This window comes from Neltuma alba, unplaced genomic scaffold (genome assembly GCF_004799145.2).
Source record: "Neltuma alba isolate B1F8T4 unplaced genomic scaffold, ASM479914v2 tig00011326_pilon, whole genome shotgun sequence".
Lineage (NCBI taxonomy): Eukaryota > Viridiplantae > Streptophyta > Magnoliopsida > Fabales > Fabaceae > Neltuma > Neltuma alba.
The window spans coordinates 266,864-282,276 of NW_021636032.1; the positions used below are offsets into that span (position 1 = coordinate 266,864).

General features: G+C 32.0%; 1 protein-coding gene across 1 annotated transcript; it reads left to right on the top strand.

Annotated features, from left to right (window-relative positions):
- Nucleotides 1–10,372: 10,372 nt before the first annotated feature.
- LOC114711998 (cytochrome P450 78A3) lies at nt 10,373–12,714 on the top strand. Its single transcript, XM_028896447.1, has 2 exons — nt 10,373–11,472; nt 11,577–12,714. The coding sequence occupies exons 1-2, from the start codon at nt 10,513–10,515 to the stop codon at nt 12,201–12,203; spliced, it is 1,587 nt and encodes a 528-aa protein (XP_028752280.1). The 5' UTR covers nt 10,373–10,512; the 3' UTR covers nt 12,204–12,714.
- The last annotated feature ends 2,699 nt before the right edge of the window (nt 12,715–15,413 follow it).

Genomic DNA, 15,413 nt, shown 5'->3' on the forward strand with positions numbered 1-15,413 from the left:
GCGTGGACATCACGTTTGCGTTTCGGATTAATTAAGAAAAGATCCACCTTCCGATCATGCTAAAGCTCGATTTTGCTGTCCATGATTGAAAAGGCTCATAAAATTTTTAAAGTTTCTTGTCTAGTGTGTGAGACAGCAAGCTAGCTAGATACAAACTACAATATAATATTACTACTTGTCATTTTTAATATAAGAACTAATTTAACATTTAATTTAGTTCTAAACATTAAAATTCAATCCACTTTATTTTTTATATTTATCCATTTTTCTTTTTAAAGTAATCATTGTAATAGTTACACATGTTAAATGTTCCATCAAATAGGAATTCTAGCTTATATATATGATTTGGAAGAGTACTCTAGAAAAAATAACACATATTTATTACAAATAATTCATTTAACAAATTTTATTAATCTATTTAAATTAGTCAAGTAGTTGTTATATTAAAGACTCGGAGATAATATTTAGGAAATTAACCTTTCATAATTCTTAAGAAGCGCTCATTGAAAAGTAAAAAGTTCAATTTGTTAGGTAAATTAATAAAATAAACTACATCTATTAGTAAACAACCAATCATCATTGAATGATTTTCTGGCCAAACAATATCTAATGAACTTTAAACTATATACCTAATTAAGGTGATTGGGGATTTTGATGGATTTGTTAATACTAAATTTCGGGACAATAATGGACGCAATGTCAACGAAACTTCCATTGGAATGATGCCTTTAAGAAAATAGGAAAATAGTATTCTTTCGGTCTTTAATATAAGATCTATTTAACTAATTTGATTAGATTAAAAAAGTTAGGTAAGTTAATTAATTATAAAAAATATGACATGTTTTTTTTAAAATACTATAATCATCTTTTTTAATATCCCCCTCTTCTATTTGATTATGGTTGAAAGAGTATCCATAAGAGTAATTTAGGAAAAATTGATAAATATGATAAATATGTCTTGAAATCAATTCAATAATTAAATTCTATATTAAGGACCAGAGGAGTAATTATTTTGAAGAAACATGCATGCCATTATTTAGCAAATTAAAGAGTAAAGCATTATATAATTTATTCGAATTATAATTAATTACTTAAATTCCAATCACTTCCTCTGCTATTGACATTTGCAAGGCTATCCACATACATATCTTAGTTGCTAATTAATAATAATCCTTCACACTGGGCGTCCGCGGATATATATCTGATTAAGACTGATCATCTAACAACCGAATCAAATGATTTGTTTAGCATTTTTCTTTTGCAAAATGGTTTTTTTATAAATTTAGAAAGAAGATAGTACAACTAGACAAGCAGCTCAAATCCTAAATTATTTCTTTCTTCGATGTCCAACATATTAATGAGATGCGAAATTTTATATATGCACTCTTTAATTCATTAAATCAGTACGAACACTGATTATAATCACAGAAAACATAAGAACTTATTTATGAAGAAGAAAGGAAAAAAAAAGTTATATTTTAACTAATCAATAATTCAGCAACATAGAGATTAGAGAACCTGATAATTTTATTTTTTGTCGCCTTATTCCAATAATTTTCATTAGTCAAACATTATGCAAATGTCGGTTCTAAATTTATTTATTTTTCAAAAACATATTTAAATATTTTTGTATTTCTTATTTTTTTATTAGGCGTCCATATTTACCTGCTACCAAAATGGCCGATGTTAAATATTTGATCTCTACTTATTTTTATTATTTCTAGTTTTCTTATTTCTTTTTTTGCCAACTATTTTTAGTTTTCTTATTTCAAATAATTAGCACAAATAACTAAATACTACCTCTGGTCCTTAATATAAGACCCTGTTTGACTTTTATTTTGGTCCTAAATATAAGACCCCAATCCATTTTGTCTTTCATATTTACTCAATTTTTTCCAAGATGGTCCTTCTAATAATTATGATTCTAATCAATACACTTGATTAGCAAGGATATTTTAGAAAAAACAACACCTATTTAGGACAAATAACTAACTCAACTTACTTCCTTAATTTCTTCAAATTAGTCAACTGGCTCTTATAATTAGGACCGGAGGTAGTATAAGCGAGGACGCCAACAGCCAACTTGCAACGACCTTATATAATGTAGCAGCAAGACGTAATGAGTTTTCTCAAAAAAAATAAAAATAAAAATAAAAAGACGTAATGAGACATAGGCAGTGAATGAAATTTGAAATCGCCAAATATGATTAAATATTTTTTGCCAGACCAGATATGATTAAATATTAATGCATAGTCATGATTTGTTAGAAAAAATGACCCAAAAAAACTAAAAATTACTAAATATCAAATAAGGAATATCAACAAAATTTGTTATTATTTGCAAATTTAATATTGTCAATACTAAATAAAATGTTGTTACCAAATCTAATTTAAGATCTAATAATTTACAGTTTCTTTTTTTGTCATTTTCCTGACAGGTTATGCCATGCCTGTTATACCCATTAAAAATATAAAATATAAAATTTGAGTGAATTTATGTCATTAATAAAATAAAAAATACTTATGTATTGAAATATTTCATTGCACTCCATGCAATTTTTGTTTATTTTTTTAAATTTTGCAAAAACATTTTAACGTGATGTCAATGTTAACAAAAAGCAAAGAAAAACGTAGTCTTAAAATTATGATCAACTTAAATTAAATAAGGTTTTCGTAGTTTTTATTAAAATTAATCTATGAAATTATATTAATGATGATATATAAATAAAAAAAATTAAAGTTTTCCACCAAATAGATACATGAATGTTCAGGAGCGATGAGCATGTTGGGGGTACCCCTCGTGTCAATCTAAAAAGATGCGACGGTCTTAAGGACCGTACGGTGGCGAGGGACATTTGCAGGTTCGGGAGCGGCTGGGAAACAGATCAACGGACGGGGAGCGAGGAATAGAAGGCCAGGAGGCCGGTACGGACGAGGGCGGAGTGGGTCCCGCATGATCGACACGTTATGGTGAGACCGTAACACGGTATCGGAGACCCATGTGGGGTGGTCCGGGGGTGAAAAGACAGGATAGCCCTGGGAACAAGATGAGGCAAGTACTATTAGGAGTAATTACTACACGCTTGGGGTAGCCGGAGTAGTCACAGTCAGGAGGGACACGTGGAGGGAGGAGGCAGAAGGGTACACGGTAATAACAATAGGGATAGGGAGCATTGAATATTATTCAATCAAAAAGCAAGGAGTTGAAGGAGTGCCATAAAGTGCATGGGCCTCGCCCTCTTCTTCTCACTGTGTGATTCAGACAAGGTCGCGCCAACTCTTCCCACGTGTCAGACAACCCACCCTGAAATTTACTTCTCCCACGTTTATTTGTCTTTCTAGCACCCATATCCCCCACGCGCTCGTCCCACCCTCCCTCGTCCAAAATTACTTGTTCACTGCTGTTTACTACCTTCCTCGCTAATACCACCTCTTATCTTTAATATAAGATTCTGTTTGATTTTTATTTTGGTCTTAAATATAAGGTCATAATCTACTTTATCTCTCATATTTATATATTTTTTCTCAAGATAGTCTTTCTACTAATTATAGTTCTAGCTAATATAGTTGATTAGTAAGGATATTTTAGAAAAAACAATACCTATTTATTACAAATAACTAACTTAACTTCTTTCCTTAATCTCCTCAAATTAATCAACTGGATCTTATAATTAGGATCGAAGGTAGTATAAAAAATAATTGAAACTAAACTTAGGTAGTATAAAAAATAATTGAAACTAAACTTAATTTTAAAATATAAATTTTAATTTATTTTATTTTGGGTTAATACAAACTTTAGTCCTTCAAATTTGCCTTCATTTTGTTTTTTGTCCCTCAAGTTTTAAATCATAGATTTTGGTTCCTTAAATTTCTTTTTATTTAAAACATTGGTCCCTGTAACCTATTAAAATCTTAGACAATTTTACCCCTAAAAGGACCAAAACCTATGGTTTGAAATTTGAGGGACTAAAACCAATATGAGAGACTAAATATTATATTAACCCTTTTATTTTTTAAATTTATAATTGGAAAAATAGCAAATAAAGAGTCCCAATAAGTGAAATTATGATTTGGAACCCTCAATTTAGAAAATGACAAATAAAGACCTGGTCCCATATTGCAAATATGAAATCTTAGTGAAATGTCTGAATGCCCCTTAGTCAAGTTGTGATCTGGTCTACTGAAGTTGTCATTCATTAAAATAAATTTGTCATTTCCTATAATCAACTTATCATTTAGTATACCCTCAGCTAAGTTGTGATTTAGCCTACTAAAATTGTTATTCACTAAAGTGAACTTGTTATTTCCTATAGTCAACTTGTCAGTTGGCTGAGGGGCATTTCAAACATTTCACCAAGATTTCATATTTGCAACATGGGACTGAGTCTTTATTTGCCATTTTTCAAATTAAGAGTCTCATATCGTAGTTTCACATATTAGAGGATCTTTATTTGCCATTTTTCCTTCATAATTTTTCCCAGAATAATTTTATTAATTTTGTATGTTAAGAGTCACTGCCGAAGAGTAATTCCAACGCAATAAATTAATACAAATTTTACCGTTGATTGATATGATAAGTGGTCTCCCACTTGCAAGGAAGAAAACATAAATTCGAATCCTAAGAAGCACATTTATTGAAAGTATTTTAACATCAACGCATTTGGCCCGACAGATATTAGTCTCATGTCTAAAATAATTTGAAGATACTCTGAGTTATAAAAAAAAATCATAAAATTTTTCACATTTGCTCCTATTAAAAAAAGGGTATTGAAGAAATATGTTGTTTAATTTCTCTTTCGCTATTTTCTTTATTGTATTTAATAGGGATAAAATTAAAAAAATTATTAATTATCCTATAAGTAGCTTGTACTACCTTTGGTCTAATTATAAGACCTCGTTTATAGCTACAGATTTGAAGAATATTTGTTTTTTCTCTCGTATTTATAGCTAAATTAAAAAAATTATTAATTATCAGTAGCTTGTACTACCTCTGGTCTCAATTATAAGACCTCGTTTATAGCTACAGACAAAGTCTTATGAATAGGACCGAAGGTAATATTTATGAACAAATCTTTCTTCTACAAATGATTTACATATAAAAAGAATTGATATTTGTTACAAATAACTAATTTTATTAATTTTATTAGTATTTATAAATTAGTTATCTAGCCTTTATGTTAAGAATCGGAAGTAGTATTACTCTTTTGATCCTTGACATAAGCTATAAAAAAATTAAATAAATCATTTAATTTTAGCAGATGTGACAAATTTTCTAAAATATCTTATATAATATTATATTGATTATATATTATTTCACAAGTTAAATAAATTTGTTTTGAAAAAAATAATAAATATAATAGATAAAATGAATTAAATTTATATTTTAGAATTAAAAAAAGACTTTCTAACCAAAAATTAAGACCGCCAGAATACCTTCCTTTTTTTATATTAATAAAACTAAATATTTATTTATTTAAAGAATTATACTTTCTTATCAAATTTAACAATATTTTTTCTCCGTTTTATGTCAATTATTAATTCTTACCCTGTAAAAAAATTACTGATCCATGACTAAATGGCCTGTTCCTATTTTTTTGTGCTAGAGTCCCTATATCATATTTTATATGTTGATATTTGATTTATTTTAAAAAATAATGAAAAATCAAAGATATACAGTAAAAAAAAACACACACACAATGCAATAGTCGACATATCATTATCATGTATCAATGTCCCTCGGTGATATCTCTCATGTATAGCATATTAACGCAGCTGATTTTTTCTACTCCTGTAGTCTACCGAAAACATATTATTTTCGGTTCTAATTATAAAACCTCGTTTATAGTTTATAAATTAGATGTTATAATTAGAACTAGAGATAGTATCTAATTGCTTCAGAGTATTGTTCTTTTATTATACGAATTTATAAAATGAATAATTTTCAAAAGCAATTGATAAGGTCAATCATCTTCCTTTTATGCATAGATATATGGAGCATATATTAGTTTGGATAAAAGCTAATTTTATAGGCAACATGATAAACAAGTGGAAATTTATTGTTTTGAAACTAAAAGAGAAGTTGTATAACACTGGAAAATAAAAATAAATAAATTTTTCATAAAAGCACAAATCATTATTCCAAATATGCTATGATAATATCAAGAATAATAAATTCTTACTTTCCTACTACTTCTCCGGTCCTTAATATAAGACTTAATTGTTAAGTTGATTTTGGTCTTAAATATAAGACATATTTATTATATTTATCAATTTTTTTAAAATTACCTTTATGAATACTCCATTAACGATAATCAAGTAGGTGAGGGAGAAATGATATTAAGAAATATGATTATAATGTTTAAAAAAAACACGTCATATTTCTTATAATTAACTAATTTACCTAATTTTTTTTATCTAATCAAATTAGTTAAATAGATATTATATTAAAGACTGAATAAGTGTATTAATTCAAAGTTGAACAGAATCAAACATTTGAGGCCGCTTATGATGCTTCTGCATCATCATCCCCATACGTGTGTGTGATTCCACAGGCTGATTTTATAAAATTGAATTGAAAATGAATATAGTAAACCCACATGTCCGATTTCTGGGCGGGCATTATTTGTTTAGTTATAAAATAAAGGTGACTCTGCCAAGATTCGTTCTATATTCCTAGAAATCCGAACACTTGTTTGAAAACAAATATTAAAGGACTAAAACGCATATTTACTCAAGATTTTTCCTGTTGCTTTTGTAAAATAAATGAACTTTTGAAATAAAGAATTTGACATGTATATTTTAAATGTCGGTCTGGGGAGCGAGCATCGTTCTCACAAGTAATAACCCAAACAACAAATAATTACTCCCCCACTATTTAATACTACCTCCGGTTCTTAATATAATATCCTGTTTGATTTTTATTTTGGTCCTAAATATAAGACTCCAATCCACTATGTCTCTCATATTTATGTATTTTTTCCAATGTAGTCCTTCTAATAATTGTAATTCTAACCAATATAGTTGATTAGTAAGGATATTTTAGGAAAGACAACACCTATTTATTACAAATAACTAACTTAACTTTTTTCCTTAATTTTCTCAAATTAGTCAACTGGGTCTTATAATTAGGATCGGAGGTAGTATATAACTTAATTGAAGAATTAATATTAATCCTCTATATAAGATCTATTTTACATATTTATTATTTTTTTAAATTAATATTATTGATATTTTAAAAAAATCAAGTATGAGAGAAAGCATAAGTACTGAGAAAGATACTTTAGGTATTTTGAAATAAATATTAACTAGTTTAACTAACATATTTAATCTATTCAAATTAATTAATTAGATATTATATTAAGAACTGAAAGAGTAATTTATTTATCTAATCCGCAACAAGAAAACAGAATTTGCGAAATAAAAAAACTAAAGAAAATATAATTGATCATAAATATAATAGACTGTTGCAAAATTTTTGTGACTGATTTGTGAAGTCCTGCACAAAATGAATTACAAAATTTTTGCAGCGAGTTTTGTGTTAAATTTGCGAAAAATATTAAAAATTCTGTTGCAAACTTTCTATTTTAATAGCTTAATTTCGACAATAATCATAAAAAGATAAAAAATATAATTAATATATTTTTTTAATTATGAGACTGCTTTCTGTTTAAAATTTGACCTAGCTAATTAAAAATTACAAAATTATGAAATAATCAAACAACGACAGAATTACAGGAGGGCTTTAACCAAAACGAGGCAGAAAAACCCAAAAACTTTAAGAGTAAAACTATTTTTTTTTAAGGACCTATACACAACTTCATATACATTGAGAAACTTAGTCAATATAACTAAATAATACTTTTAAAATTGAATTCAGTAAAGGTCATTAGTCAGACGAGATGTTTAGTCATTTATAGAGTTGCTTTGCTGCTCAAATAAAATCAAAGCAATGAATATTATATTTAAGGTAAAATTAATATTTCAAACAAACCAATTGGTGAAAACCAATCTATCTCATTTTTTTTAATTTTATCAATAATTCAAAAAAATGTTATTTTATGTTTTTATCTATCTAATAATTGTTTTTATTTAATATCATATATATTTGATGATTTTTTTTACCAACACATATTTTTTGCTAACATATACTCAATAATCTCGGTGATTATTTGTTGGAAAAAAAAAATCTCGGTGATTATTTATGGATAGTAAGTATTAAAGTGGGCCTGTATGAAATTATGTTTGTCTAACGTGTACAAGACCGATATTAATGTATAAGACGGTAGGAATTCATAACCAAAAAATAAACAAAATCAGATATGTTAATGCACGTGGAGTAAACATGCATTAAGCTTATACTCTGATTCTAAATATAAGACCCTTATACATACTAGTATAAGGGTCTTATATTTAGCACCGGAAGAGTATTTTAATTATAAGAAAGAGACCTGCTCAATCTTAAGTGCAATTAACACATGTTTGTGATTATGCCCCTCATCCAAAATTGGAAGAGATGAGGAAATAAAATCAACTTCAAACATAATTAAGAATTGTTAACTTTTTTATGAGCCGTGAAACATTTTCTTTAACGTTATTCGCTTATGATTGAGACTGAAGGGAGTGTGTTTTTTTTTTTCTTCTTGAAACATTGCAGGAGGGAGGGTGGAGACAACCGCTAAGTTCGCTAAGAAGAATTTTAATACAAACCCTGCTGTTTAATGTAATACTAATTAGGAATTAAATTTGAACTTAAATGTAAAATCTCAATTTATTTTGTTTATCAAATTTATAAAAATTTAAATAAATTAATAAATGTGATGTGATTTTTTTAAAATACGTATATATAACATTAGATTATATCTTATTTTGGTTAGAACTATCATTATTATAAAAACTATTTTGAGAAAAATACATAAATATAAGAGATAAAGTAGATTGGAGTCTTAGATATGAGATCAAAATAAAAATTAAATAAAGTCTTGTATTAAAGATATTCTAATTTTTGATTATGGATTTTATGATTTTTGATGGGAGAAAATGGGTATGACTTGTCAAAAAGGTTCCTCATGCCCAGGGAAAAAAAAAGGGAAAAAAGAAAAGACGGGTAAAAGAGGTTGCCCCGGACAAGAGGGGAGGCAAACATGTGGCGACCATTTGTCCTCATGGAGCCGCATCCTGCTCTGAGATTTTGTCGTCCACCCGTGGCGGCGCATCTCTCTTCAAACGGATCTTACCATTTTCAGTACCCGTCCGGTACATTTCGGTATTGACTCGGATTACTAACCCGCCTTCGCTCGGCGCCGACTTACCTGTACGGCCGAGTTTCACAATACAGAGCAATTTATTAATGATTAATAACGCTATGATTCTTTAAAAATGGTTTTTTTTAAACAATTCAAGCACACGCATATTGCCAAAAAAAAAAAGTACACGTATAAGTGATCCAAACAAACACTAAAAAGGTGTTTGACATTACACATAATATTTTTACGTAAATCAAAATAAATTTTTTTATATATTTGTTTTTTTTAAAATTAGGATTTGCTTTTCAAACGTCATTTGAGTTCACAACAATATAAACAATATAAGACAATATAAAGTGAAATGCGTACGGTCGCGGAAAAGATTTGCAAAAGTGGAGAAAATATGACCAGCAAAACTGAGTCTGATATCTGGGCTGGACCGGGGCAAAGTTCCGCTAGAGCAGCTAATATTTTATACTTTTCTCATCCTTAATATAAGATTTATTTAATTAATTTAATTAAATTAAAAAAGTTAGATAAGTTAGTTAATTATAAGAAAAGTGACACATTTTTTCTAAAACAACATAATCATCTTTCTTAATATTCGTTCTCCTTCTTCTACTTGATTATGGTTGAGAGAGTATCTATAGGGATAATTTAGAGAAAATTAATAAATATAAGAAATGAGTTTTATATTTAGGACCGAAACCAACTTAAAACTTGGATCCTATATTAAAGACCGAAAGAGTATTAATATTGAATGATGTTGATATTTTTTTTTTGTACGGACCAACTGAGCTCTTGTCTCACTCTCGCTAAGGCTTCCTATTTCACTCATCAATTTTTTTTAAAATTTTTATTCTTATCATAATTATTTTATTATTGTTTATCGTATTGTTTTGAAACACTTGGCAATATATAATTTTTAATCTCCTTTATATTATTGTATAATAAGGGGAAAAATATGACATCAGAATAATCCAAAAATGAAAATAGAATAAATCTCAATACAGGTATTAATATTTAATATAGGCGCATTATTTATACGGTGTTGTTTCTCCCATAATCCGTGTCCATCTATGTCTCGCGTGTATATTAATCCTAAACACGATTCATTACCAAATGCTTATTCCCTAACTCCCATCATCTTATCTGTGTCTCCTCCCTCCCCTATATAACCACCCTCCGCCTTGCTCACCTCAAGCACCCACACCTCTCACTCTTTCTCATTTACTCAGCTTCCTCCTCCTCCGCCGCCGTCGTCTCCGACATGACCACTCACATTGACAACCTCTGGTTCTTCCTCTTACCCTCCAAATGCACCCGCGATAACCTCCCCTGCACCCTCTTCCTCCTCCTCCTTCTCTTCCTCGTCGTCTCCCTCTTCCACTGGTCTCACCCCGGCGGTCCTGCCTGGGGCAAGTACTACTCCTGGATCCGAAAGACCAGCCCCGCGATTCCTGGTCCCAGAGGCTTCCCTCTCCTTGGCAGCATCACCCTCATGTCCTCTTCAATCGCCCACCGCCGCATCGCTGCCGCTGCCTTCGCATGCAAAGCCAGGCGCCTCATGGCTTATAGCCTCGGCGACACCCGGGTCATCGTGTCGTGCCACCCCAACGTCGCCAAAGAGATCCTCAACAGCTCCGTCTTCGCTGATCGACCCATCAAGGAATCCGCTTACAGCTTGATGTTCAATAGAGCAATTGGGTTTGCTCCTTACGGAGTCTACTGGCGTACCCTGAGGAGAATCGCCACGAATCATCTCTTCTCTCCCAAGCAGATAAAAGCGTCCGAGTCTTGCAGGTCAGAAATCGCTGCTCAAATGGTGGGGGTGTTTGGAAACGAGGCTAATTATAAAGGCTTTCCGGTTCGGCATGTTCTGAAGAAGGCGTCTCTGAGCCACATGATGAGCTCCGTGTTTGGGAAGTGTTATAGAGTGGACGAGTCAAACTGGGAAATGGAGGAACTAAGCGGCTTAGTGGAAGAAGGCTACGAGTTGTTGGGCACCCTTAACTGGGGGGACCATCTCCCTTGGCTTTCGGATTTGGATGCTCAGCGAATACGGTTCAGGTGCTCCACGCTGGTCCCCAAAGTGAACCGGTTCGTTGGTAAAATCTTAGCCGACCATCGAGCCGAAAAGGACCGAACCAACCGGGATTTTGTTGACGTCTTGCTCTCCCTCCACGGACCCGATCAACTATCCGACTCCGACATGATCGCCGTACTCTGGGTAAACATAAATAAGTTGCTTCTTCAAAATTATTTATTTTGCAAAATATATATATATATTTCCAATAGGAAGTGCAGCTAAATGGATGGAGAACTTTTTCGCAGGAAATGATATTCAGGGGCACTGACACGGTGGCGATTCTGATTGAGTGGATATTAGCAAGGATGGTGCTTCATCCCGACGTGCAGTCAAAGGTTCAAGCGGAGCTTGATCAAGTGGTGGGGAAGTCACGCGCCGTCACCAAGGCTGACGTGGAGACCATGGTCTACTTGCCGGCGGTGGTGAAGGAGGTGTTGAGGCTGCACCCGCCCGGCCCACTGCTCTCGTGGGCTCGCTTAGCCATCAACGATACGACCATTGATGGGTATCATGTGCCCAGGGGGACCACGGCCATGGTGAACATGTGGGCCATAGCACGGGACCCAGATGTGTGGATGGACCCGCTGAAATTTATGCCGGAGAGGTTCGTTTCCGGCGAAGAGGAGGGAGAGTTCTCAATATTCGGTTCGGATCTCAGGCTGGCACCATTCGGGTCAGGCAGAAGAATGTGCCCGGGAAAGTCTTTGGGCTTCGCCACAGTGACCTTCTGGGTGGCTTCGCTTTTGCATGAGTTTCAATGGCTGCCGTCAGAAGAGGCTGAGGTGGATTTATCAGAAGTGCTGAGGCTATCAAGTGAAATGGCCAATCCTCTCATGGTCAAAGTGTGCCCTAGGCGTGGTGGGTCAGGCTAAGCCATCCTTAAAATTAAAACATCATCCGAGCTAAGGGCAGAAAGGAAGAAAAATTAATAAAAAAAAAAAGGGAAGGAGAATTATAAGAGCGTAACGTGGCAGAAAAATATGATTAAGAAATTACAGATTGAAATAATTACGAATGAGCATATTATAAATATGGATACGACGGAAAGGCGTATCTAATATAATTATATGTTTATTCGTAATTAGTTGAATCTATGCATGTTTGAGGTGGTTGGTGAGAGGCGAAGGAGGCAACAACTGATACGATGAAGGAGTGAGGAAGGCGAGATGGTTGGATCAGTATTTGTGTAGTGATGGGTCTTCAACTTTAATTTTCTCTTGCTGTGTTGTTTTTTTTCCTTTCTGTTTTTGGAGTGTAATTTGACGGTAGTCGAGTATGATCAAGTAGTGTCTCAAGTTGTATGTGTTATTATTAGAAGAGGATTAATCTCTTGTCACTGTATATACTGCTAAGTTAATACAAGTCTTTTAATTAGTTTATGTATTTGCGTCACTCTCATCATGCATGTTCTTGTTCCTTTTTAGCTCAAGTCTTGCAAAACATAAAAGGGGGGGAAAAAAACAACAATATGCGGAGCATATTCTTTTGTCTTTTCACACTGTGGGCAGACAGCAAAAAGATTAAGCAGTATATTAAAGGAAAAGAAAAAGGGTAAAAAATTGTCACCAACATGTTATCATCGTATTTGCCTGACATCGTCTTTAAATCAAATTTTATTTTGTAGTGTCTTTTACGAGTGTCTATTAGCTTTTCCTCCTCCTTCATTTGCTAATTTCAAGCTGATATGAGTTTATATAAACTACCTCTAGTCGTAATTATTGACTAATTTGAGAAGATTAAGAAAATAAATTAAGTGAGTTATTTGTAATAAATATATGTTATCTTTCTCAAAATATTCTTGCTAATAAAGTGTATTGATTATTAGAAGAATTATCTTGAAAAAAAAATAAAAGTATGAGAGATAAAATGGATTGATATTTTATATTTAGAACCAAAATAAAAATCAAACGAGATCTTATATTAAGAACTGGAGATAGTATATGTGGGTGTATATCAAGAATTAGTGTATATTGGGTTGAATGTTCAAATCCCACCTTTTGCGTTCAATTCTCTTGGTCTTTATTGTCGGTGAACCAAAAAAGAAAGGGGGGGTTGGGGCCGTAAGAGGAGAAGGGTGGAAGTTACTGGAAAAAGTTTTTTTTTTTAAATAATTTTTCTTCATGTGTACGTAAACATGTTTACATTATGTTTGAGCTTAAGATTTTTTCTGAATGTGGCCGGTAATACTGTTATTGGGATAACTTGCCGTTGACGGTTGGGAAGAGCAGTTGCCTGAAGAAAGGGTCAAGTAGTATATGATCGTTAAGCGTCTGTGTTTGCAACTTGATGTGGCTCCTTGTCTCAGGAAGGAGAAGTCAATTTATAAAATATATTTTGAAGGTGAATGATGTTGGGGAATTTGGCTCTTTATGTAAGATGGGGATCGACACACAGACAGCAACCTTGGCCTCATCTTCATCTCCCCAAAATGTTCTTTGTTCATCTCCCACACTCTGTAGGCGTGGGCCACCGTCACCAGATCCCACCTCCTATGGCATAAAATCTATATATGTTTCCAACGTCTTTTCTTTTGAGAAATTCGATGAATTTAATTCACTGAAGATACATATGCAGATCACATTAATTAACTTTATAACCATCAAGACATATACGCGTGTTTTGATAATATCTATGTCTATAGGCTCGATCTGTTCAATCAATTACTTGTCTGTTTTAATTAATCTTGTCAAATTTGACATGAGTTATTTTTATCATTGCGTCACAGTATTGCGTATCTGGTCTGATTTACACGTAGTTTATTCATTTCCCTCTCTTCTATAAAAATTTGTCAAAAGTCATTCATGTCAAAATTCAAGGCGCAAACCAGCTACGGTTTTAATTTATTACAAGCCACTTATTGAATAACATCACTTTCTTCAGCAGTATCACTGGATTAATAAATACAATATCATCAACATATATAAAATATAAAATCCACATAAACTTGTGTACATCTATGGAGGGACAGGCTTGTTTTTTCCCCAATTTTTTTCTATAAAATATATGTTTACGTATTTGTTCAAATGTATATAATCAATAAGAAATTGAATTAATTATAGAATTGTTCAGTGAAAAGAGTACGAGACATCAGATGCTGGCTAGTAGGTCAAATATGTCCTGGGATTTGTACATATGTATGTGTCTGTTGAAAGATTGGACCACCAATGATCGATATATGTAATTTTAATTCGAAACTCAAAAGTGAGAAGTTCAAGTTAAAGGGCATCTTTTGTCTGTACTCTTTACTCAAAAATTGAGCATACAGAAGGGAATGTTCTCTATTGATTGCCAAACTTTCTCTGAATCTTTCATTTCTGTTTTTAGGCAATTCGAAATGATTCCATCTAAACCAAGTTTTCTCTCATTTCAACGAAATTAGTTAGCATCATCATGAAAGGTAAGAGAAGCCATAAATGATGACTCTGCATGCAAAGGACATTCTAAGCAGCAAGAAGCTTTTTCCACCACAAATATTCAACATATATATAATTATATACCACCTCCGGTTCTAATTATAAGAACTAGTTGACTAATTTGAAGAAATTAAGGAAAGAAGTTAAGTTAGTTATTTGTTGTCTTTTCTAAAATATCCTTGCTAATAATGTGTATTGGCTAGAACTACCATTGTTAGAAGTACTATCTTGAAAAAAAATGTATGAATATTAAAAACAAAATAGATTAAGATCTTATATTTAGGACTAAAATAAAAGTCAAACGAGATCTTACATTAAGGACTAGAGGTAGTATATAGTTATTTCAAAATACTTGCCTTGAATGAGAAACACTCTTACTTATGATCTTAAAGACTAGCTAGGATTAAAATAGGTGCAGCCATGGTCACCTGAAAACATATTAAATATTCCATGTCCCCGCTTTTCTGGAAAACAATATTAATTTTGCCGTGTACAGAATTATAATTCAGAATCATATATATATGGAGGACACGATGCAAATTTGATGTTTCTGCTGTCTGTCTAGATTTGGTTTCTTAATAACCCTCTGGAAAAATTATTGTGAAATACTATAATATAATTTGGCACATGAAAGCTATTTTGCGGTATTTTTAAAAACAACTTTGTTTC